Raw genomic sequence first — 23,885 nt, forward strand, 5'->3', positions numbered from 1 at the left:
ATCACCCTTCAAAATCCATACACCTCGACCAGATTTGATCATGAACCTTGGGTCCAATGGTGATCATGTTACCACTAGATCGCTGAGGCAGAAATTTCCAGAATTTTAGGATCTACCCTCATATATTCACTGTTGATACACATGACAAGGCCACTTTGATGATCTGGCATCTGAGGTTTTTCAAGATCTGTCAGAAATGTTTCAAATCTAGAGTGGTAAAGCCAGGAGTTGCAAATTGGATTACAGCACAAAAGTAAAGCATGAAAATCGAGTCAACCATTATCTTGCTCCCTTACTTCCAACACACCAGCCAAGATGAGCAACTTGGGTCATTACCTACTCTGTAAGTTCTGCATGATTACCAGTATATTAATCATGCAGTGATATGTATGAAGAGCAGATTGGGGTGTGGGGGTGAGAATAGTAAATGTAGACTACCATACAGAAGTGCAGGGATGGTGTTTGAGTGTGCATCAATGTGCTGTGGTTACCTTCTTCTGATACAGCTGGTATAGCCACTGCGCAGATGTCTCTTCTTCCACTGGAACCTGGTCCAAAGGAATGCGCCCAATATAAAGATGTGCCTGGACCCTCTTACCTAGTAGAAGGTCTGTCATGGTTGGTCTTTCACCCCTACATTATAAATACAGTGATCAAATGGAGGTTTAAATTTTGTGTAAGCATCCAAAGCAAATTAACACACACTTATTAATTAAAAATGATCACACTTAACTAATCAACTCCATGGAGCATAGCCCATCTTGAGAACTAATAGTCATTTGGCTTGGTCATGTAATGCTACACCTTTCATGGAACCTCAGGTTCATCACTGTGTTCGCTAGAGCCTGTCAGTGGCCCTTAACCTGAGTCTAATGACTTCAGTCCACTCTTTCCATATATGCCTACATCACCTAACTGATCTCTTCCCTTTGGGTTATGTGAATAAAATTCTGTATACACTTCTCCCATGTGTGCTACATGTTCCACCATCTCATTTCCTTGATTTGATCATCCTATTAATACTTACTGAGGAGTATAAATTATGAAGCTCCTCATTAAATAACATCATGTCACAATACTGTAAAGTGGTTTGGGAGAGCATTACTTGCAGTTCTGTTTATCATCCTGTTACCTCCTCCTTTCCTCTTTTGTACAATTAGTCCCCTTAAGAGGCCTATCTTCTAGCATACAACGTCATGCAGTCTGCTGAACGCCACTTGATGTTTTGGAGGAACTTGTCACCTCCATCTTCAGAGTCAAAAAACAAGCCATGCAAAAAAATCAGCATGAAGGAGGTACCAAGAAGAGCTCTGTAGATGGAGGAAACATGTTCCTCCAAAACAATGGTTGGCTTTCAACAAGTCACATAGTGTTATATCCAAGAGGAGATGACTCTTCATAACCACTGCTGTGAGAAACTCAAATTCTACAATTATCATCATCATGATTTTGTCAAGCACCCTCAACCTATATTTCCTTCAATATGGAGGTAAAAAACCATAGTTAAATTATAGTCATGTATATTTTAATTTTTACAACTTAGATGGCAAACAGAAAGACAAAAGATCCTGAAATGAATGGTAGTAAGCACTTACTGAATTCAATCAACTTTTTAATTTATTGATGAATGTAATTTTGATTATAATCATCTGAGATTTGTGAATATTTATGGAATGAAAAGCCAGAACACTAACAGAAATTTCTAGAAAATATTGATAACACCTACTGTGATTCAAGGATTATCACATATGCATCTAAAACTATGTAGGTAATGTTAGATAACATAATGATCTGATATAAGTATCACAAAAATGATGGTTACAGAAGATTTCAACCATCAGTTGTTAAGAATTAAAACAAAATCAGAAGTATTCTCAGAATTCATTCCCACCATGTGACAAAAGTTAAACATACTTCTCTTTCTGTTGATAAGAAATATAAAACTATGACTGGATACAGAAATAAGAACTGCTATAAGAATTTACAAAGAACAATGGCTAATTAATGTTCACACTGCAAACTGAAATAGTAAATATTTTTCCAAAATCTGAAACTTTACAATGAAATGAAGGCTAGAAAAAAACAGGTTCCATTATCAACATACTCTTTAAATGAAAGTTGAACGTCGTATATACCACCAAATTTCCCGTGAAGGTAGGGCAAACTGGTGGTAAAGCCCTTAGTTCGAGGTGTAAGGTGGTGCTTTAATACTGGCAAACCTTTTTCTTCTGCAAACTTTTTACTTGCTTCATGCTTTTCTGTCGTAAATCTTGTGCCTTCAGCCATCAACAGCAGCTGTCATTAACAAAAGGAAAGTGTCATTATAATAATTCAATTCAATTCTTTATTATTTATGTGCTGAGTCAACAGCTACAAGGCTAATTACAGACACAGCACAGTACATACAGATACAGGTAATTATATTGTGGACAAACACAACATAAAGTCAAAGACAAATTACAAGCACTGGAGGAAAAAACACATGTAAACAGAAAAGTAAACAAACAAACAAAGATGAGGAGTGGTAACAAGAACTACATAACACAGAACATTAGGAATATAAATATTATTAACAATTTTAGGTTGATGAGTATAAATATGATTGAGAGAAACAGTTCTGACTGCAAATATGTAGAGCTCTTTACCCACCGCGTTGGCAGCATAGGCACATCAAGCAGAAGGACAGTGTTTATTGGAGGGACAAACACCAAACAATGAGAAGTCCCTAAGATTGCTGAGAGAAACATGAAGGCTAACATTTTCCAGAAGGGAAGAGCAGGATTTAGGATCACAGTAGACGTGAACAAAGAAAGAAAGAAGAAGAAGAAAAAAGTGCATCAAGGTGGTGTGTCTGTTTACGTTAACAATTGTAGACTTAATTTCTCTAAGGCATCAGTATAATTATATGGAACATAAGGGAAAAAATGATAAAAAAGATGGATGCAAACTTCTGCTGGATTCACTCAAGCTTATTGACATCAGTTGAAGTGATTGAGTTCCAAACTACCGAGGCATATTCCAACTTGGACCTGATTAAAGTAAAGTACAGTACATGAAAACACTCCAGACAGCAAAATCTGTAGCTTATGGGGTGAATAAGGCCTAAACGCTTTATGCATTCAGAAAATACATAATCAATATGACTGTGAAAATGTAACTTTGAATCAAAGAAAACACCTAGGTCCTTAATACTGCTGGCATGCGTAACAGTAGCATGACAAAGCTGACACTCATAACTCAGAAAATTTGTTTTCCTGGTGTATGACATAACATGTGTTTTAGCAATCTTAAGCCTCATGGAGTTAGCAGTGCACCAGTCACTCACAGAATTAATGTCAGATTGAAGTAAGAGGCAATCATGTGGTGAGTTAATGACGCGGAAAATTCTGAGATCAACAAAAATTAGAAATTTATAGTAGTTAACAGAGTTGCATAGGTCATCTATGAATAGGCTGAAAAGAAAAGGCCCCAGAACAGAGCCTTGCAGTACACCAGACATTACTTGAAAAAGGGGGACAGTGCCAGAAACACGAACATGAGATTGTCTGCTGGTTAAATAGTTAGTTAGTTAGTTATTGGAGAGGGTGGGTTTCCCCATGCACTGAGACCTGTATGCTGGTTTAGTAAATGCAAAACCAGCTAGCATAAGCATCAGGGACTTAAAAGGAGCTTAATTTGTGCAAGAGCATATTATGGGGGACGAGGTCAAAAGCATTTGAAAGATCAAAATAAACAACAACAGCCTGAAGCTGACTGTAGACAACAGGAGTCAAAAAGTAGACAAACATCACCAAATTTGTAACTGTAGTTTTAGTTCTGGTGAAGCCATATTGATTTGGATTAAATTTAGCATAATGAGAAACATGATCATGAATAATGAATTCAAACAATTCAGAGAAATTACTGAGAATAGAAATGGGTCTGTAGTTGCTCACAGCGGCATGATTGCCTCTTTTAAATACTGGTACATCAGATGCTTTCCATGCAGCAGGACAATACTGCTGCATGAGGCTCAAGTTAAATATATGCCTAAGAATAGGAATAAAAATACCTAAACAACCTTTTATGATAAAACCAGGGATATCATCAAGTCCAACAGATTTGGAAGGTTTTAGTCTCTTGATGGCTTTGCAGACATTCACATCAGAAATGGGAGCAAGGGATAAAAATTCAGAAGGTTGCAAGAGAGGGGGAAAGTCCATAGAGCAGTGGTTATTATAAACAGTTTGAAAATGCTTAGTGAAAGCATCAGCAACTGCTTTGGGCTGGAATAGGTGTGTACCATCAACTTCTGGCTGAACAGAACTGTATCTATGCTTTCTGAAATTAAATTATATTTCCAGAAATGTTGGGGCTGTGACTTTAAATTGCTGCCAATTGACTTCAACCACCTGAGCCTGTCAGACTTTATGGTGTTTTTAATGAATTATCCATAATAGGCGAACCTGTCTTAAAGTAACCAGGTTTCTTTTTGAAATGATGATGGAAACAATTTTTCTTAGCGATGTAATACTTTATGGTATAGGAGAACCAATGAGGGAATTTGGACTTGCAGTTATAGCCACGAGAAACTACCTTTTCCATGGCACCTCTGACAGCAGCATTGTGGCTGGCGACTGCTACATCAACAGAAGAAGTTTCATATACACTTGACCAATCATATGCAGGTAGAATATTGTAAAGCAAAGGGTAGGTGCCTGTCGCAAAAATTTGATAACTGAATTGACAATTTATATTATTATTAATGTGAGGTAAAAAAACATCAATATTCAAGGGATGGTGATGTGTATCAGGTGCAACCAATTCAGAGTCAGCAGGAACAGAATTTAGATCAGTGAAATTTGCAAAGACTAGATCAAGCATGTTAAGAGTACCAACAGCTTCAATGCACTGCCTTAAGCCAAGAAGACATATGGAGGTGTATATAGCATCCGCCTTGAGTTTAGAATAATAATGACATTTAGGTAGGTGTTAAAACCAGGAGCACTGAAGTTCCCTAATAAAATGACATGAGTATAACAACAACAACAAACATATACAGCAAACAATTGTATTAGGTCCCAAAAATAAATTAAAATATAAAAGTACCTGACATACTGCTTTGTAACAATGGAAATAGTAGTTACATGTTTTAATGGCATCAGATCCTAAATCCAGAAGAGTTAAAGATGGTTTTTAAGTAGTATACTGATGTGAGAAATATGTTAAGATTTCCAAATATTCATTTAAATATCTGAATCTTTTACAATAAACTTAACCTTATTCCTGACAAATACACAAGCACACACATCATATTGACTATTAAAAATCAAAAGTTCACTTCTGAGTATCAAACTACTCAAACACAGAACCTTTGAAGGAAATGAACTAAGTGTGGGAATGCTTCTTGAATGTCATCATGACACAAGAAGATGCTGCAGAAATTCACAAATGTCATACTCTAAGCTGGACTGCTTTTTAATTTTCTCACAATTGTAGGTATTCATACAAATTTTAAACCATTTTTGCATCAAGGAACAGAAATTATATAGGGAAAACATTCACACTGAAGGTAAAAAGAGGAGACAGTGACATAAAAGGATGGGCATTCATTATAAAATACAGTATCCTAGGAAAAAAAGGGTGAAGTTGGCAAAAATCACATTTCAGAAATAAGCTTTAATTTGTAGAGTGAAATGTGGTTCAGTATATCTTTCAAAATGACATCATACAAGAATACCTAGGATTTAATCATGATTATTGGTGCCACCATGCAAGATTTTGTACTCTACATCCACCTGAGAAAACCCCTCTTACCATTACAGTATGTTACAGGTTTGGAATTGGAGTACAATGGGACAGAACATCAGCAGTAAATACATTAAGAAGAAAGCCTATGACTGTATTGACGTATAATATTTTCACAGTGAATCTGTTATACCATTAACACTAATTTAGTTAATTAACTTATAGTAAAGTTTTTATAGACAGACTTTTGTTTGATACATTTCCTATCCTGAATTGTCTGTTACCACTGTTTTTCAGTTCACTCTGGCTTAGAATGTTCCTGACATGCTGCCATAATTTAAAATCTGGGTATGTTACATGTCCATGCCCAAAAAATGGATAACTGTACCATTATAAAGCAGTGGAGTGTAGTAATATTAACTTACCCATATGGGATCAGGATGCTCCACAAGTTCTTTTATTTGCCTCCCTATTGTTTCCTTGTCCTTTTCCCAGTTTCTCTCTAGGAAAATACTCTCTGCAAACAACCAAGCCCAGCCCATTGTTGGCACATATCGAATTGACTTCTTAGCAAATGTTTTGCAGTTCTAAAAAAAAGACATAAAAAGCAAAAGATGCAACACATCTTACAATATCTTCCAGTTTGGATTCATTCATAGTTTTTCTAAATACCTTAATTTCATAAAGTAAAGGTAAAAGTAAAAGACCACCTCTGTTGTCTAGTGGTCAGAGTTCCTGGCTACATATCCTGGGGTCCCAGTTTCGATTCCCGGCGCTACCAGATTTTCTCAGAAGTATCGGGTCTGGAACGGGGTCCTCTCAGCCTTGTGAGGATAACTGAGGAGCTATTTCAAGGATATAGTGGCTCCGGTCTAGAAAACCAAGATTAACAGCTGCGGGATCCATCGCACTGACCACGCGACACCCTCTATCCACAAAAGTTGGCACTTAACTGACAAGCAGCAGTTGCTCAGTTGGTATAGTTCACTTGTGGACTATAGGCCACGGAGTTTTTTTGTTTGAAGGTAAGAGCAAAGTTGTCTGTGTTCTTAATCAATCAAGCACCATGCCACAAAGACATATGGGGGAAGTTGAAGAATATAACCACAATTCTTGACCTCAGATGCAGGTGAGTAGTCAGCTTCATGCCCCAGCTGCTTTACCACCAGGAAAAGTACTCCCAGTATGCATTGGAGAGGAGGGTGGGTGGACTCCAGAGCCAGTTTGGATGCTGTGAAGTACAGAAAAATCTCTTGCCCCTGCCATCCAGCATGTAGTCTGTCACTATACTGACTGAGCTATCCCATCTCACTAATTTCATACAGACTAGCAATAAAATGTAGAAACTGGTTTAGTTGTTACCTGGTCATAATGGCAGGCAATGCTTAAATAAGCATATTATTTTTTCACAGTACTAACGTCTGTGTTTATACAAAACATTATAAAGACTGGCAGTCCTTTCCACAGTAGTTACTTTATACAGGAGACTGGTTTGACACAAAAAAATATAATCTGAATACTGCTTACAGTATCAGATTATTATTGGTCCTGAAGTTAAGTGACACAACCCTTTGTGCATACCAGAGATGGACTACTTTTAGCCTCAATGTAAACAAATCTTTGTATCTCTAATTTAATTTGCTGGGAAAAGGACGGATACGTTTACACCTTAATATTACACCTGTGTCTGAGGCACTTCGAGACAGATCTGTCAACTTGGCCTTGACATTACAAAGATCATGGACTTTGAAATTTATCACTTGTAGATTACTGTACTATGGCATAAAACACATACATGACGGACAGAATCTGATTAGACATGTCACTGAAACTTACAGCACAAAGAAACATTTTTGGTCTTTTACAGAATTTTTAACTATTCATTATGTACTTAACAACTTAACAATAAAAATGTTTTGTTGTAGTGTAGATCATTTCTGCTTTATGTTTGGGAGGCACTACACATGAATAAGGGATTTACTGGCTCTCCATGATTAATCAAAAATTGTGCCAGATTAACACCTTACAATGATACACAGTCACATTCTCCACCTCCCTTTCTAATGATCATTTTCAATGAACAATTGCTTTTTCGACTTTGTGTTTGGTTTTGACTGTGATGTATAGCAGAACTGAGCAATGTGTCTGCATCAAGATTTGCATGAAGCTTGGTAAATCCACTACTGAAACCCTTCAAATGCTTCGTGAGGCTTTTGGACAGTATTCTTTAAGCTGGACAGTGGTTTTTGAATGGCATTCACGTTTCAAGGCAGGTTGAGGGTCAGTTGAAGATGATGAACATTCAGGGCAAACAAGCACCAACAAAATGACAGAAAATGTTGAAAAAATTTGAGAATCCATCCATGAAGACTGTCACCAAACAATCCATGCGCTCACAGACACCATTGGGATCAGTTATGGAGTTTGCCAGGAGATCTTAACAGAATATCTGAACATGTGACGCATTGCTCCTTCATCACAACAAAATGCCCACCCACACATCCCTGAAAACCACAGAGTTTGTGACTAACAACAACATGGTTATCATTCCCTATCCTCCCTACTTGTTGGACTTGGCCCCTTGTGATTTTGCTTTGTTTCCCAAATTGAAAATGAAACTGAAGGGACGTTTTGAAACAGTATTTGATATCCAAAGGGAATCGCAAGCCATACTTGACAGCATTAAGGATAAAGACTTTCATGGTGCTTTTGAAGCATGGAGAAACTGATGGGATCACTATATACATTCCAAAGGACACTATTTTGATGGAAATGGCAGCCAAAGTTGAGTAAGTTAAGCCAGCACTTCCTTTTTGACCTAGTTCGGGAACTTTCAGATAGCACTTTGTAATTGGTAGAAATTCACCAGCATTCCTCTGAAGCATTAGTGAACTTCTACCAGCCAAGATGGCACCACATCGAAGAAAATAGAATTCTTCTTATTCTGCAGCAGTTTTTAAAGTTTCTCTTTAGAATTTTGACCAACAAACTTGAGCATGACAGGTACAAAGCGAAAAGAATTTACATGTTATAAGCAAAGTATAAAATTAAGTACAATACAATTCCTATTCACTCATCAGAATGACCAAAACGCCAGGTAAAGTGTGAGATGTTTGCCATTCCATACAATACCATATTTGGTAATGAGTTAAAGATAAGCCCAATAAGTGAAGCAGATCAGCCCTTTAACATTACTAACCTAACATACTGCATAACTTAACCTAACCTAATGCAACATAACCTAAACTAACACAAATTGCTTTTGTAATAACATCCCTGCTTTCCGTCCAATAGAACTTCAGAAAATAGCAAGTCTGGTCTGGTCTTAAAAATCTGTGTTTCAAAAAAGGATTCATGAATCAGTAACTAGAATTCTAATGATTTCTTCATTTGATCATCTTCCTGCATAGAGGAAGAGTCATGCAGAATGAACAAAATACATGTGCACAAGACATATCAACATATAAAAAACAAAGTGTGTATTAATTAAGCGTTGTTACCAACTCACTCCAAGTATATTTACTCGGTCACAGAGAACCCATCCCATGAGCCAATCTACTTCATACCGATGATTCATTATAAGGAACCCATGCTCTTTGCCATAGTATCGTTCAAGATCCTCTTTATCTATGTAGAGTACCAGGTCTGTGGATGCCCACCATTCTGCCATGAACACCAATTCTGAAATGACACATTACTATTGACCAATACAAATCATATATATTATACATGATGCCCACAAATTAAAAAAAATGGATGAACTTTAGGGGGGTTAAGACTAGGGACATGTGCCTAGTTCAATACCACTCATCAGAGGTGTCAGTAGGAGTAATACGACCGCTCAATTGTGACTATCAATATAATAAACAATTCAAATCCAAATTTAGAAGAAAAGATTTCAAATTAAACTAATGTTAACTCATGAGGGTGGTATTTCCTATACACCAGATACCTAGACTTAACACACAGACTTGTGAAAACAAAGTACAACATAAAAGAGGGGTAGACATCAAGGTAGGACAGCCTTTATGAAACAAAACTGTCTGAATTTATTATGTGTGTTTAACAAAATATCAGCAATCTCACAGTTAGAAACAAGTTGCAATATGAGGTAAATATGTACAAGTCCTTATACTTCGTAAGCTCCATTACATAAAGACATATGGGACAATGAAAGTGTGGCATCACATATTCTTAACCTTGGCACTGGATGCAAGGTAAATGAGTTAGCTCTGTGCTTCTGCCATTTTATCCCTGGAGAAAGAGACTAAGACAGCCACTGAACAGGTGGCTGGTGGGCCCCAAAAAGTTGGTCTGGATACAGCAGTAAAAGGAAAAATCCCTGCCACTGCTGGGAATCAAAGAAGACATCTCACTCTCTAATACTGATCTACTGTGAATAAGAAAGGCATTTTCATTTGTATGCACACTGTTAAACGATAAGAAATCTTTTTTTTTTCAAACTGATTTGTAAAATCTGTGCACTTGGCACCTCTGGGATATAGTACATCTATCAGTATTCAAAATTCTTCTTCCTCTTTGTGAACATAAACAAGGATTAGGTCTTAAGACCTGCTCCTTTAATGCTCACGGTATTCTTAAACTTTAAACCTTTTCCTGGGTCTTCTGGCATCCTGTTGTCACCAGGGTTGATACTGAAAAGCTAGTTAGGGTAAACAGCTTGAGTATGGAAAATAAGATTGAAATAAGAAAGCAGTCTTCTGCTTAAGCAATCTTACAAGATTGAAATATATTCAGTTCAAGGACATACATTTGAGATTAAAAGCTAAAAACTAATTATTGCTCTCTCTAGCTATATATATAAGGATTTTACAAAAAATATGAAAATGTCAGATAAAAGCAGGATAATTAAGCACTACGAAACATATTCCAAAACGATTCTTATTAGTCTTCTGTGTCATGGACACACATGCACAATCATTTAGACACAAGAAAGTACTGCAAAAAACACATTAAGGCATATACATTCAAGATATTGTAGGAACTATTTCAAAATTTAAATTACCCTACATGTATTACACTTCAGGCTAGAATCACTAAACTAGAAAAAAATTATGGGAAGAGAAATTATATGAGCCTTTTTCAGTTGAATGATTAAGTTTCACATCTCAGCTATACTATCTGTCTAGCCATATTCTTGAAAGTACTACACTAATAGACTTTTGTAAACAGGGCTTCAAGAACTGATTACTCTCCACAAAGGAAATCATTTTAGCTAAACTGCACAAGAAGTGGCATACCTGCTAAATCACAGCTCTGTACAAATTGTTTACTTCCAGATCAAGAGCACAACAAATGACCGCGCCATAACTCAAGCGGTTAGTCACTGGCTTCCCACTGCAGCGGCCTGGGTTCGATCCCAGGTCTGGTCAAGTGGGATTTGTGGTGGACAAAGTGACACTGGGGCAGGTTTTCTCCGAGTACTTCGGTTTCCCCTGCCAATCTTCATTCCACCAATTGCTCCACAATCACCCTCACCTATCATCTGGGGCTGGTACAATTGGCCAGAATTGGCCGCAGTACAAGGGACTTAGTCCCATCCCACTAGCAATAAAAAAAAAAGAGCATTACAATATTAATTTTCACTGCCTTTGCAAAGGCTGTTTTNTCATACCCTACCGGTACTGGTGCGTGCTATCAGCCAACTAGGTCGGCCCTCGGTACCTGATATTTCCCCCATCTACCAGAGGCATTGGAAACTACTTGGGCGGGAAAATTTGCCTAATTTAGCTCAGAGGTCTCCTAGAGACATGAGGTTCTTTTACGTGCCGTAAATCTACGACACGGGACCCACGGCTTAAAGTCCCTGCCGGAGGACTTGTTCTCTGAATTTTTCCGCCCTTAAAAATTCCACGACGTCCGCCGGGTTTGAACCCGCGTACCTTGAGTCATGAGGTAGGAATGTTACCCCTAGACTACAGAGGCCACTGTGTAGTCTTGTAAGTGGATACCAACATTTTGGAGGAACATGCTGCCCCCATCTTCTGGGTTAACCATGACCACAAAGGTAGCACATTCCCCTAAAATATTAGTATCCACTTACAAACATAAATAATACCACAACTTAGAAGACCAAACTTAGAATAGTCATTGCTATGAAAACCTGAAAATTTATTACTGGGCTTTCCAACAGGTGTTACATTTAGGACTAGCCATCATGTATTATTTTACCAAAGGTAGTTTATATATATATTGAAGTAGCGGCCTCCGTAGTCTAGGGGTAACGTTCCCACCTCATGACTCAAGGTACGCGGGTTCAAACCCGGCGGACGTCATGGAATTTTTAAGGGCGGAAAAATTCAGGGAACAAGTCCTCTGGGAGGGACTTTAAGCCGTGGGTCCCGTGTCGTAGATTTACGGCACGTAAAAGAACCTCATGTCTCTAGGAGACCTCTGAGCTAAATTAGGCAAATTTTCCTGCCCAAGTAGTTTCCAATGCCTCCGGTAGATGGGGAAAGCATTAGGTACCACTGCCAGATGAGGTCCAACCTCGCTGACAGAAAGGGACTAATTATCAGATACCACCGCCAGTAGAGGGCCGACCTCGCTGGCAGAAAGGGGCTGATAGCGAACACCAGTACCGGTAGGGTATGGAGACAGTAGAAATTAAAGGGGGACACACAATGGACCAATAACTGGTCTAAGTGCATGGGGAAAACCCACCCCCTCCAATAATGAATGAATGAATGAATGAATATATATTGAAGTAGTGTCACATGCTTTGGTTTTTGTTTAGTCTCAGAAATATATAATTCAGTAACCCAAATAAAGAACAAATCCTGATGTGATTTGGATACTACGTAATATCACAAGTGCAGATCGTGAGGAATCTAGAGATCACGCATTCATGAAAACTTGCTCATTTAAATTTAACCCTTGTGCAGCAAAGAATGTCTCACACAATTTGACTATAAGTCACAACTGTCAAATCATTACAAATCAGAATTTATTTTGATGGACAGAATATTTAGTTACAATTGATACAAATTTATGCATTGTAAACTTAAAAATGAACTATTATGGATGTGAACCTGAGGTAAAGACATAAATACCACGAAGAAAAAGATGGAAGGTTCCCATACAAGCCAGCAAGGATGTTTATTAGTAGAGAGAGACAGACAGGAAAGAATAAATATACTCATATCTTGTAATAAGTATGCCAGGGAAAAAAAAAATTAAAAATCTCTTGAAAAAATGGAAAACTTCAAATAGTGTATTGCTCTTACACACATCATAGTTCATACAAACTGTTTCTTTCCTTAGTTCCGAGCATGAACTTCAAATGTAATGCAATGTCTAAAAATTATGCTTCAGAATTCATGTATTTTCCCCACTTCCCTCAAATATAGTCACAACTGTATAATAATAATAATAATTAGTGCAGCAAAAGATTAAGAAATGTTGATTTAGCTCTATTAAAGGAATGAATGAATTTCTGAAGCCCTGTCATGATTGTTACTATTAAAATACACTATCAGCATTTAAAAACACAAAACTGTTAAAAGTAAACCTACTTTCAACATTACACAATTCTACATAATTAGACAAACATGATTTGATCACGTGATACATGACTGTTTAACCTTTAAGTGTCAAAGTGCCAGTAATGAGTAAGGTCGTCGTGGCCAAAGTACCCCGTTTTGGCCAGTCAGGCATTTAAACTCTGCTAGTGGAAGCGCGCACACGCCGCTAGTAGAAGCGCATGCACAGTCCTAAATATTTATTTTTAAATGTAGTAATTGCCGGTCACCATAGCTGAGCAGTCTAAGGCGTGCACTGTCTTCACTCGCTCGGAAGCTGGGATCGTGGGTTCGAATCCCACTCAGGGCATGGATGTTTGTGTGCGTTTTTCTGTGTTTGTCTACAGGTAGAGGCCTTGCGACGAGCTGATCACTCGCCCAAGGAGTCCTACAGTATGTATAAGATCTAGTAAACCGAAGTGAAACGGAGAGTTTCATGGAGGTAGGCCTAGGCCCAAATTGGGGCTGTAGCGCCAAAGGAAAAAAAATGTAGTAATTACCAGAGACTTGAGTAAAACCCTAATAGAGGAATTAAACTAATACCTAACTGAACAACAGCAAATAAAAATATACGTATGAGTTATGCCAAAACTTATCCACGATCCAGTAATTTTATTGCAGATTCTGCAGATAGGTATGTTAAAAATATATTGTAAAATTCGATGTACATACCGTTTTTGTTGTTACCTGCTTGATGTATATATAGGTTCAAATAAAACTACAGTATTCGATTTCACTACGAATGCACACAAAACAGATCGCGCTCTGTATCTCAGCCACCATGCAGCTGTCTGTTCACTCAAATAGAAGGGGCAATAAGCTTTTGCAGCTCTAATGGATGGTCTTAGCACTGAAAAAGGGACCCCTCTAGCTTTCTCTTGAATAGCCATTCTTTCATTCTTCTGACCTTCAGTCAAAGATTCGAAAATCCGAAGAGTGTAAGCAATGCTGGCAGAAGACCAAATGATTTTATTGCTTCCATCTGTTTTATGACACCAGGGACTGATAAAATTTGTCAAGTGTTACATACAGAAATAAATTTATAATGCAGAACAACTCTGTGAAGAACTGGGAAACCATTTTTGCAGTATGCATCAAAATTAAAACACAAAAAATTGAAAATAGAGTATAACACTTTGTATTAAAAATTTCAAATCTTCCGTTATAATATGCGACACTATGTTCTTTTCTGATATAAACAAAGTTAATTCCATCCATTTATCATAAAAAATGAGCTAGATACAGCATTTTTAAACACAATGCTTAAAATTGATTAAGCGCCTAAGAGGAACGGACATTTAAATGCAGAGTAGCAACGGGCATTTAAACGAGCACCAGCAGCGGGCATTTAAATAAACTCCGGCCAGCTCAAACTTACCACTCTTTCGAAGTCCGGCGTTTAAAGGTTAAAACATGATCTGGTAATGAGGCTGCTAGCCCAACTTCCAAAATCAGTAAAAACATACATACAATAACTCTGTCGGCTGTGCAATGGGCTTTTAACTGCAGGTACATGTAGGAACTATTACCTGGTATCCTATGTTACTGGCAGGATTACAGTAAAAAGCCAATCACTGCACAGTAGGCAGAGTCCTTTACGTAAATGACTCTTACAACTTTATCTGCAACAGAGAATATATACCAGAAACACCTACTTTAAGTCAGAGATGCCCAACGTACCAAGAGTATGTGTAAAGAAATCACGAGTTTGGATTATTAAACAACGTAATATATGTGTAAGATTTGAGGTTTTCACGGCAGTGACTATGAACAAAGCTGTCTTCCGGGATCTGGCACTATGTAGATATTGTGTTGACCATCGTTTTGCAGGAACGTATCACCTCCATCTACAGGGTAGAAGAAAAAAAGAAAATCTGGGAACGAGGAACCAGCGTGAGCAGGTGCTGACAGACTAATGTCAAGTCGAATAAACCCAGCTGTATCACAGCATGAGGAGGAGGGAGAGAGGCTACATGGGAAATCAGAGAGAGGAGAGGGGAAGGGTCTATGGAGATGGATCAGCAGGTGCCTGGCCACAGCAGGTATAGAATACTGTGTCAGGGAGAGAAAGGCAAGGCTAATTGCAGTGCTGTCCCGGCACAACATCAAATCAATTGGCCTGCCTCCAAAGAAATTATCTTGTTTCCTCCAACTAGTCAAAAATAGGCTGGGACTAAGGACACCAGGTGTATACAGAATCCCCTGTGAGTGCAGCAAGGTCTACACTGGGCGGGCCATTCCGTGGACACGAGGTTGAAGGAGCATCAGCAGCACATCTGTCTTGAACATCCGGACAAGTCAGCTGTGGCTGAACACAGTATCGATTTGGGACACCACATTCAGCATCAGAGTACCTCCATCCTCGCTACCAGACCCGTTATATGGATCGCATCATTAGGGAGGCCATTGAGACTGAACTCCATCCCGATAATATGAACAGAGAGGTGGGGTTTTGTCTCAGAAAGTGATGAAAGCCTCTCATCTGTTCCCTCAAGAAAGCTCTGGGACATGACGCCAGATTCACTAGGCTACACAGGTCCATCCCCAACTCGAATCGTAGCCCTGAAGCTTCTGGATTAATGCCCTCCAATTAACCTTGCCCTTCTCCTCCCGACACAATATTCTATACTTGCTCTGGCCAGCTACCTGCTGGTCCATCGCCACAGACCCTTCCCCTCTCCTCTCTCTGACTTCCCATGTAGCCCCTCTCCCTCCTCTTTCTGCTCTGATACAGCCGGGTTTATTTGACTTGACATTAGTCTGTCAGCATCTGCTCACACTGGTTCCTCGCTCATGAATTTTCTTGTTTCTTCTACGTGAAGCTGGAGGCGATATGTTCCTCCGAAACATCGGTTAACACAATATCTACACAGTGCCACATCCCAGAAGATGGCTTTAAACGTAATACACATTAGGTTCAATGGCCTTTTATGTGGTAAAGCATGATTCAAGACAGTTTAATGCATATTACCTCAATTGGATGACACGTGGGTTTCTATGTAATGCATGCCATATCTAAGAATGTGTACAAAGAGTTACATATAAAGATTTCAACATGCACCCCTAAAATGGAAGACTGAACACATCTTTGCATAACAACACCACAATTACAGGGTAGTATTACTGTAACTAAATGTGCTAATGTGCACATGTAAACAATAAGAACAACAAATTGAAGCCTTCTCTGAGTTTCCAGTCATTACAAGTACATTTAACAATTTTTTGTAATTGCAATTTTAACTATCCTATATATTTCTGACTTGGATATAAAGGTCAATCACTAAATTATCTCAGGAAAGACAAACAAACACAGCTTCTGTAATTTAATTAACTGCAGAAAATATTTTATTTTAACAGCTTTAACATTATTAAATATTTCATACAAAGAGTACAAATCAAGCGCACCAGCTATCATTTCCGCATGAAAAGTTTTATTAGCGAGCAAAGCAACCTTCAGCTATCTCCTCCTGGAAGTGATAACAAAGTCCGTAGGTCAATGTGTCAACTCATTTACATGGTATAAATACAGTCAACTCTTGATTATCCGGGATAATGGTGGGGATGGAAATCACGATTAATTGAAAACCCGGTTAAGACAAATTTTATTAAAAGTAGTGCTGTAATACTGTACCTTCATAATACTATAGGCCTGCCTGTATTTAAATTTATTCAACCTCATTTTTATGTCATCTCATGGCCTATTTAATACTTTTTTTACATTACACTGAAGTATGAATTAGTTATTTCAATCACAGTCTTCAACAACATCCAACACTTTTTACGAATATTAACATTTAAAAATTTAATATTGTCGTTTACTTTTTCGAGGCATTTTCCTTTTTCTGTTGAATACTTAACACAACACGCTTCCTTTTACACCCTGACATTTTGCTAACGCACTTGAAGATCGACACGGAGAAACTAACTGGGGCGATGTATCTGTCCTTGAAACTTTCCACAAAACCTTGCATTCTTTCACCCCTACCCTAGAACATTGTGTTAGCATAACGGGACCAAAGAATGCAGAGCTCGGTTCACACTAGTGCGAAAATAATGTTACAACTCGCCATGTGAAACAAAAGTGAATGAATATTAAACAACATATAAGCCTCAAAAAAGCCTCAGTAGCCCCGGTTAAGCCGAAAACCGGTTAATCGAGAGTTGACTGTAAGCTGAATGATGTATATGGCACACTTCCTTTATAAATATGAAATGACCCATCAACAACCACTCAGTATTTAAAACACAAGAGACAGTGTTAAGTGTTTTCTCAAGCACTTACAGTACTGCATTCACTGGCCCATGCTTATTCACTTACAAAGATTACTGTCAAACTAACTCCAAGTTTCATCAATTATAATCTTGACATACAGCACATTACAGTAATAGTTTGAGGTTGTACTGAAAAACTACTTCTCGCCCAGCCTCACACTGACAATACCAACCGCTACCTCCTAAATGATGAGATTACTAACAAAAGGAAACAGAAAATAACACAACCTTGACAAGACAACACAGCAAAAAGGTTGAACAGCCAGTGGACAGACTCAGAATAAACCCACATAACAGTAACAATAGCCAGGTGAGTATAAATGGACAGAGGGAATTACAAGCAAAAAATCCTTGGAACTGCTCATGAACATTACAATAATGAAATGAAGACCAGTGGGAAGACCAAAAATTTAAACTGCAAAATAATCCACAAAACAGTTCTATTATATTATTTTAACTTTATAGTTTTACATATAATTAACTAACTCCATGAAGAACAATCCTTCTTGATAAGCCAACAGTTATTCGGCCACTCAAGAAATTCTCAGCATTTTATAAAACCCAAAGATGCATTACCAAGTTCATAAGACCCTGCCACCGAACCCTATCCTCATCCAGAAAAGTCCAGCTCACACCCTTGAAACTTATATCTTTAAGATCCATTTTAATATTACCCTCCCATCTATGTCTGGTTCTTCTTAGTGATCTCTTTCCTTCAGGTTTTCCTGCTGGAACTCTCAATGCACTCGTCTGCAATACATGTCACATGCCCTGTCCATATCATTAACCTTCATTGGATCATTCTAACAGTATCTTGTGTAACAAATTTGATACCATAAGCTCTTTCCAACACTCCTTAATTGTAAAATGGAAATGTTTGTATGTAAATGAAACTGATCTCTGTTCAATCAAATCTTGTTTCTATTAAGCAGAAACAGAAAAAAAAGTTTGATATATCAAGTAGACTTGAACTTGAAGCCAAGCACGAGACATAAGACACATAAGCCAAATGTTTTCCTAGCTGCTGAAGTCTCATGGTACATAACTTGGATCTTATCATAGTTTTTTTATTAACAAAGTGACCTATCACAATAGTTCTTTCAATATTTATGCAGATAATGCAAAACAACTTGGCTGTCTGCATTTTGGACATCTCTGCTTTCATCATTCCACACAACATAAACACTGTAATCTCTACTTGCAGTTTCACTTACGGCAATAGAGCGAATAACAGACATAGTAGTTGATTTTCCTGTATAAGTATTTGCTGAACGGTCGAAGTCCATAGTACAACAAGGCTTGCGTCAGATTGATGATCAAACCAGACACAAAAAAAGTGATGGCAAGAAGAAGGTGGGAAACTGAAGAACCCTTCACATATGACACCAGGCCCACCATTGTGATCTCACCTAAATAAAGACATAAAGAAAAACCTAGATTTACAGATACAGTACAACAGACATGTGCAATTTTATTCTCATCCTGACACATAATTTAGTAAGATGCTTCATTCTCCAACAAATAAGCCCTTTCAAAAACTAAAATATTATATTTCATGTCACTGCTGATATTTCCATCTATACTGACAAACATGTTCCAACAATCATATACAAATTTTCTTACAAATATTAAATACACTGAGATTCCATTCAACAAATTAAAATGTAAGAGTTCTTTTTGGTTATTCATTATTCAACATAAAAAGAAAATAAAACTGCATTATTGATGAAAACAACCCTCCTGCGACAGGTGCACATGGAGGCACACACACACACACACACACACACACACAAAAATATATAAAAAAAAAGTAAAGTAAAGCTATCCCTGTACCAGGCCGTGAGGGCCCATAGGGTTGTGAGATGTTGAGATTCCCACATTTTCTAGACATTCAGCTCAAAGATGGCGGTAAGGCTGTCAGCCTTATGAGCCGGTGACGCTTTACTCCCCAGGAAAATTATTTAATTAATTCCTGGTACTCATTTCCGTTAGAGGCTGAGTAAACCCCAGGGCCTAGTGCGGATGGAAGGATGGACTGGAATATTACACCAAGTCATTACTTACTTACTTATGGAGCTCAGACCTGGGACTCATTTCTGTTAGAGGCTGAGTCAACCCCAGGGCCATAGTGCAGCTGGAAGGATTAGGTCAGTTGAAAAAACCAATAACTTCATAGGGACTTGAACCTGCGACCTTCCAGCTTATAGCATAGTGTGTCAACAACTACGCTACCATGTGCACCCTAAGTTGGTAAGGTAAAAAAGGTAAAGTTGTCCCCATGCTTAACTAATTAAGCACTACACCATGAAGGCAAATGGGGGAGTGAATGTATAGGTCCACATTTTCTTGACCTCAGAACTCAGTGGAAGTGAGTGCTCAGCATCACCCCCCAGCCACTTTAACCCTGAGAAAGAGCCTCGAGTACCCATTGGATAGGAGGTTGGGTGGACCTCAGAGCTGGTCTGGACACTGTGGAGAAGAGAAAATCCTTGACCCTACCAGGACTCGAACTCCAACCCATTGGTGGTCCAGCCCATAACCAGTCGCTATACCAACTATGCTATCCCAGCTCTTCAGTTCTATGTTGGTAACTGTCATTAATTTCATTTAAGCCTCTGTAATAGTCTCTTATTTTCTTGTTCTGTTTGTTGCAAACTCATTAATTTTTTCTTTCAAATATTATCTTTTTTCATTCCTAAAACGTCTACTAGCTTAATGTCCATCATTTCCATTCATTTGACTCAGAACATGTAACCAGAACAATTTGACGTATTTGCTGTGATCTATCAGTTCTGATCATCATTAATAAAACGATGGTTTGTGTTCTTCTGTATTTCAGCATCCTGTTGCAATTGTTTAACTTAACGTCCATGTATTTGTCATCCTTCCATATTGCAACACTTGTTTATTCACCATTTAATCTTAATTTCAGTTTAATATTTTACACTTTGACACAACATGTTTCAGCCCCGAATGACCATCTTCAGGTGTCTTGATATGTTGCATATATTTTATTAAATTATGTTAAAACTGCTACACTGTGTTAGTCATTGTTAAAATCACATGCTGTAGTTCTCTATTCAAGGCAAAACAAGATTAATTGCTTTAAAAAATTTATGTTAAGCCCACATTATTTTTGTGCATTTTATTTCACCTCATAAGGGTGAAAATCCCATTTTTCATAAATGTATGCCTGTCCCAGGTGTTATGTACCAGCAGCTTGCCCTTCACGTTTGTAGCCTACCTTTCAGTTATGTTTGCAGTCTGTAATTTATAAGATCCCTAAGTTAATGTTGTTTTCTAATTGTTTGCTATTGTTATTATATTATGTTTGTTTACTTTATACTCACATGCCCCTGGTTTGCATGTTTCCTCCACAGCGTGTGGTGTCTTTACTAGTGCGGATGCAGTGTGTTTGTTCCTGTATTTATATGTCCTGGTTGTGAGGAGTGGGGAGAGATGAGGGAGGGTATAGTGTTATGTTGTGTAATGTTGTATAGTACTTCCAATATAGGGTTGTGTGTGTCGATGTTTGTGTCATTCATATGTATATCTTTTTCATTGTTTTTGTAAATATAGTATTTCTCAAGTGTATTTAAATATTTTACCTTGAAAAGAGAACTACACTGTGTGATTTTAACATGGACTAACACAGTGTAGCAGTTTTAACATACTTTAATAAAATATATGTAACACATCAAGACAACTGAAGATACTGATATATTGGGTTTTTGGACTTTATCCATCGTCCTGGTTTTTAAGATAACTAATAAAAACACGACGTTTCAGAAACTGGATCTGTTTCCATCCTGAGGTGAAGGAAAATACCTATTCTGTTGGGTCTGTTAGAAAGAGCTAGCCTCAATCACTGGACCAGTCTAGAATAGGTGTTTTCCTTCACCTGAGGACGGAAACAGATCCAGTTTCCGAAACGTCGTGTTTTTATTAGTTATCTTAAAAACCAGGATGATGGATAAAGTCCAAAAACCCAATATCTCTGTGTGTTATACACCATCGTCAGAATCCTATAGTAACTACAACTGAAGATGGTCGTTTGTGGCTGAAACATGTTGTGTCAAAGCATAAAATGTTAAACTAAAATTATGATTAAGTGGTAAATAAACAAGTGTTGCAATAATGACAGACAATAAATACATGGATGTTAAGATGGTTTATGTTACTTCACATCAAGTACCCTAGACTCTCTTTTGCTGATATTCTGGTATTCTCTTGAATAGCTTCTCAGGCCCTGTTGATGTGTACATCATCAAGTTTTCCAAGGTTGCAAACTTGTCTCAGATTTTAATTTGGTACTGTTCTTTACCTTCCACCAAATTTAGCATCTTGAAATTGAATTTATCCACATCAAACTTATGTATTGCATGCTGTGACCACCAGATAGCGATCAGAATCACAGCCAGCTGAAAAAATGACATCAAGTATACATGAACGCTGCATTCTGTCAATCAAAATGCAACCAATCTGACAGTGCCTTTTGATCAGGAGACGTCCAAGTGAATTTATGAACATTGTGATAAGGGAACATGATACTCCTGACAACTGGATGTTTTGATGTGGCAAAGTTTACTACTTTAATTTGATGTGCATAATTAATTTCATGTAAATTCACATTCAGAGCTGTTGGTCTGAAAATATCTCCTCCACCTATTTTGGAACTGAATCTCCTAACAAAATTTTCATGCAGTACTTAGGGATCTGATCAAATACACACTCTACTTTTTTATAGAAGCTATCTTTTTGTGCCAGTTCAATCCGTATGCTCCATATGTAATTTAATTTAGACTTATTACTTTGTTTAAATTAATCCCAGTCGCACATCTGTTCAGTTTATCCCCATGATATCTGAGGGTTCTTAAGACATGTATTCAGAAAAGTTCTGTGCTGTTTGTGACAAATAGAAGGCTTAGAACATATGCTAAGAATGAAGGAAAGTTTAGATCTTAGCATTTGACATGCTATAGATATAGCAATGCCATTCAAAATTCTAAGAGGTTCTTCTTTTGGAATATGGAACCTTAACTATTTTGCTATCGGTAGGAAGGTGTACATGTTTTTGCAGGAATGCATGATACATGAAGTGTCCAGATGGGAACATGCCTGTCATTTAGAATTGGGAACTGAAGGTATGCAGTGATGGTTTAAATGGGGTTCATGTGTTCACCCACTTCTTGTGTCATTAAGCAAACAGAATGCTGTTTTAGTTTTACTGAGGCAGGATTTATATATTTTATATTTGAATAAAACTAAGTCATGGGAAAAGTGTTTGAAGGTTAAGGTTAGCAGAAGTTCAAAGGGGGCGACACCAAGAGGTTGATCAAAAATAGCAAGCAATGATAGAAAGGGGGAACAGACATCAAACTCTCAAAAAAAAAACTGCCATGTATTTAGAAGTATTACCTGTGTAAACCAAATCAATGCATAACTTCTGTTTACATAATCAACAACTACTGGTTTAGTATAGCAGTCAAGTAAATGTCTGAAGAAAGCAGTCTTCTGGGATTTGGCACCGTGTATATGTGGTGTTAACCGACGTTTCGGAGGAACGTATCGCCCCCATCTTCAGGGTAGAAGAAAAAGTATAAGAAATCTGCAANTCTGTTCACCATGTAAAGTCATGCTTTATTCAGTTATAGTTAAATAGTCTCCCATTCCTGATTTACTGTCAATTGAAACATGCTTTGTGACTGAGTCAGCTGCTCTACAGGTGAGCTAAGCAAACTATAACACACCAAAGGAAAGGCGGCCGGTTGTAAACTACAATAGTTGTGTGATCGGTTTTACCCTCCTTTCATGCATGCATATGCAGAACAATATCATCTTACAAATTACTATTATTATACTAAATAAATAATGAGATTCACTGTTGCTATTGAAAACGCAAGTAACATATGAAACCGTCAGTTAAATAAAATCTTAGAATTTACACATCGATTTCAAATTGACTAAATGAAAGTGGTGAATATGCCACTGAAATTACGTACATTCAACAGATAATGTCACTGTTATGTCCTTTTATGTGTTGCTAGCATTCACAAAATCCAATGTACAGTCACATACAGTACACAACGATTTGAACGTCCTCTTAAGTTGGAATTAATTTAAAATATCCAGCATTACTTCATAAATTGCCTCATCCATTGAACCTCATACAGACTCTACCCTTTACTTGCGCTACATTACACAGACTGTTCTTTTCTGTCCAGTTTTATCACACCTGAAACATACTATACCACCGCTTTAACCTCAAGCGAATGAACTTTCGTGCACCCGGAGTTCCATACCCGTTCACACCGTTATTTTCAATTGCGCTGCTTCTGCTGCCCT

At 37.7% G+C, this 23,885-nt stretch overlaps 1 protein-coding gene across 3 annotated transcripts in view; it reads right to left on the minus strand.

Annotated features, from left to right (window-relative positions):
• Window positions 1-23,877, minus strand: part of LOC111862564 (1-acyl-sn-glycerol-3-phosphate acyltransferase gamma) — a 38,589-nt gene extending 14,712 nt beyond the window's left edge. For 2 of the 3 annotated variants that reach the window (XR_002842451.2, XM_023848060.2), the window contains exons 1-6: window positions 23,543-23,877; window positions 18,755-18,949; window positions 9,236-9,408; window positions 6,153-6,314; window positions 2,105-2,295; window positions 492-633 (exon numbers count right to left, since the gene is read on the minus strand). Coding sequence is in view for 2 of the 3 variants with exons in the window: in XM_023848060.2 (XP_023703828.1) it covers window positions 492-633; window positions 2,105-2,295; window positions 6,153-6,314; window positions 9,236-9,408; window positions 18,755-18,938 (852 nt within the window). In the remaining variant the exon portion in view is untranslated. Of the gene's footprint in view, window positions 1-491; window positions 634-2,104; window positions 2,296-6,152; window positions 6,315-9,235; window positions 9,409-18,754; window positions 18,950-20,890; window positions 20,945-23,542 lie in introns of those variants that run through there. The other variant, XM_023848061.2, reaches the window with a different exon arrangement.
• Between the last annotated feature and the right edge of the window lie 8 nt (window positions 23,878-23,885).

This window comes from Cryptotermes secundus, unplaced genomic scaffold (genome assembly GCF_002891405.2).
Source record: "Cryptotermes secundus unplaced genomic scaffold, Csec_1.0 scaffold1537, whole genome shotgun sequence".
Lineage (NCBI taxonomy): Eukaryota > Metazoa > Arthropoda > Insecta > Blattodea > Kalotermitidae > Cryptotermes > Cryptotermes secundus.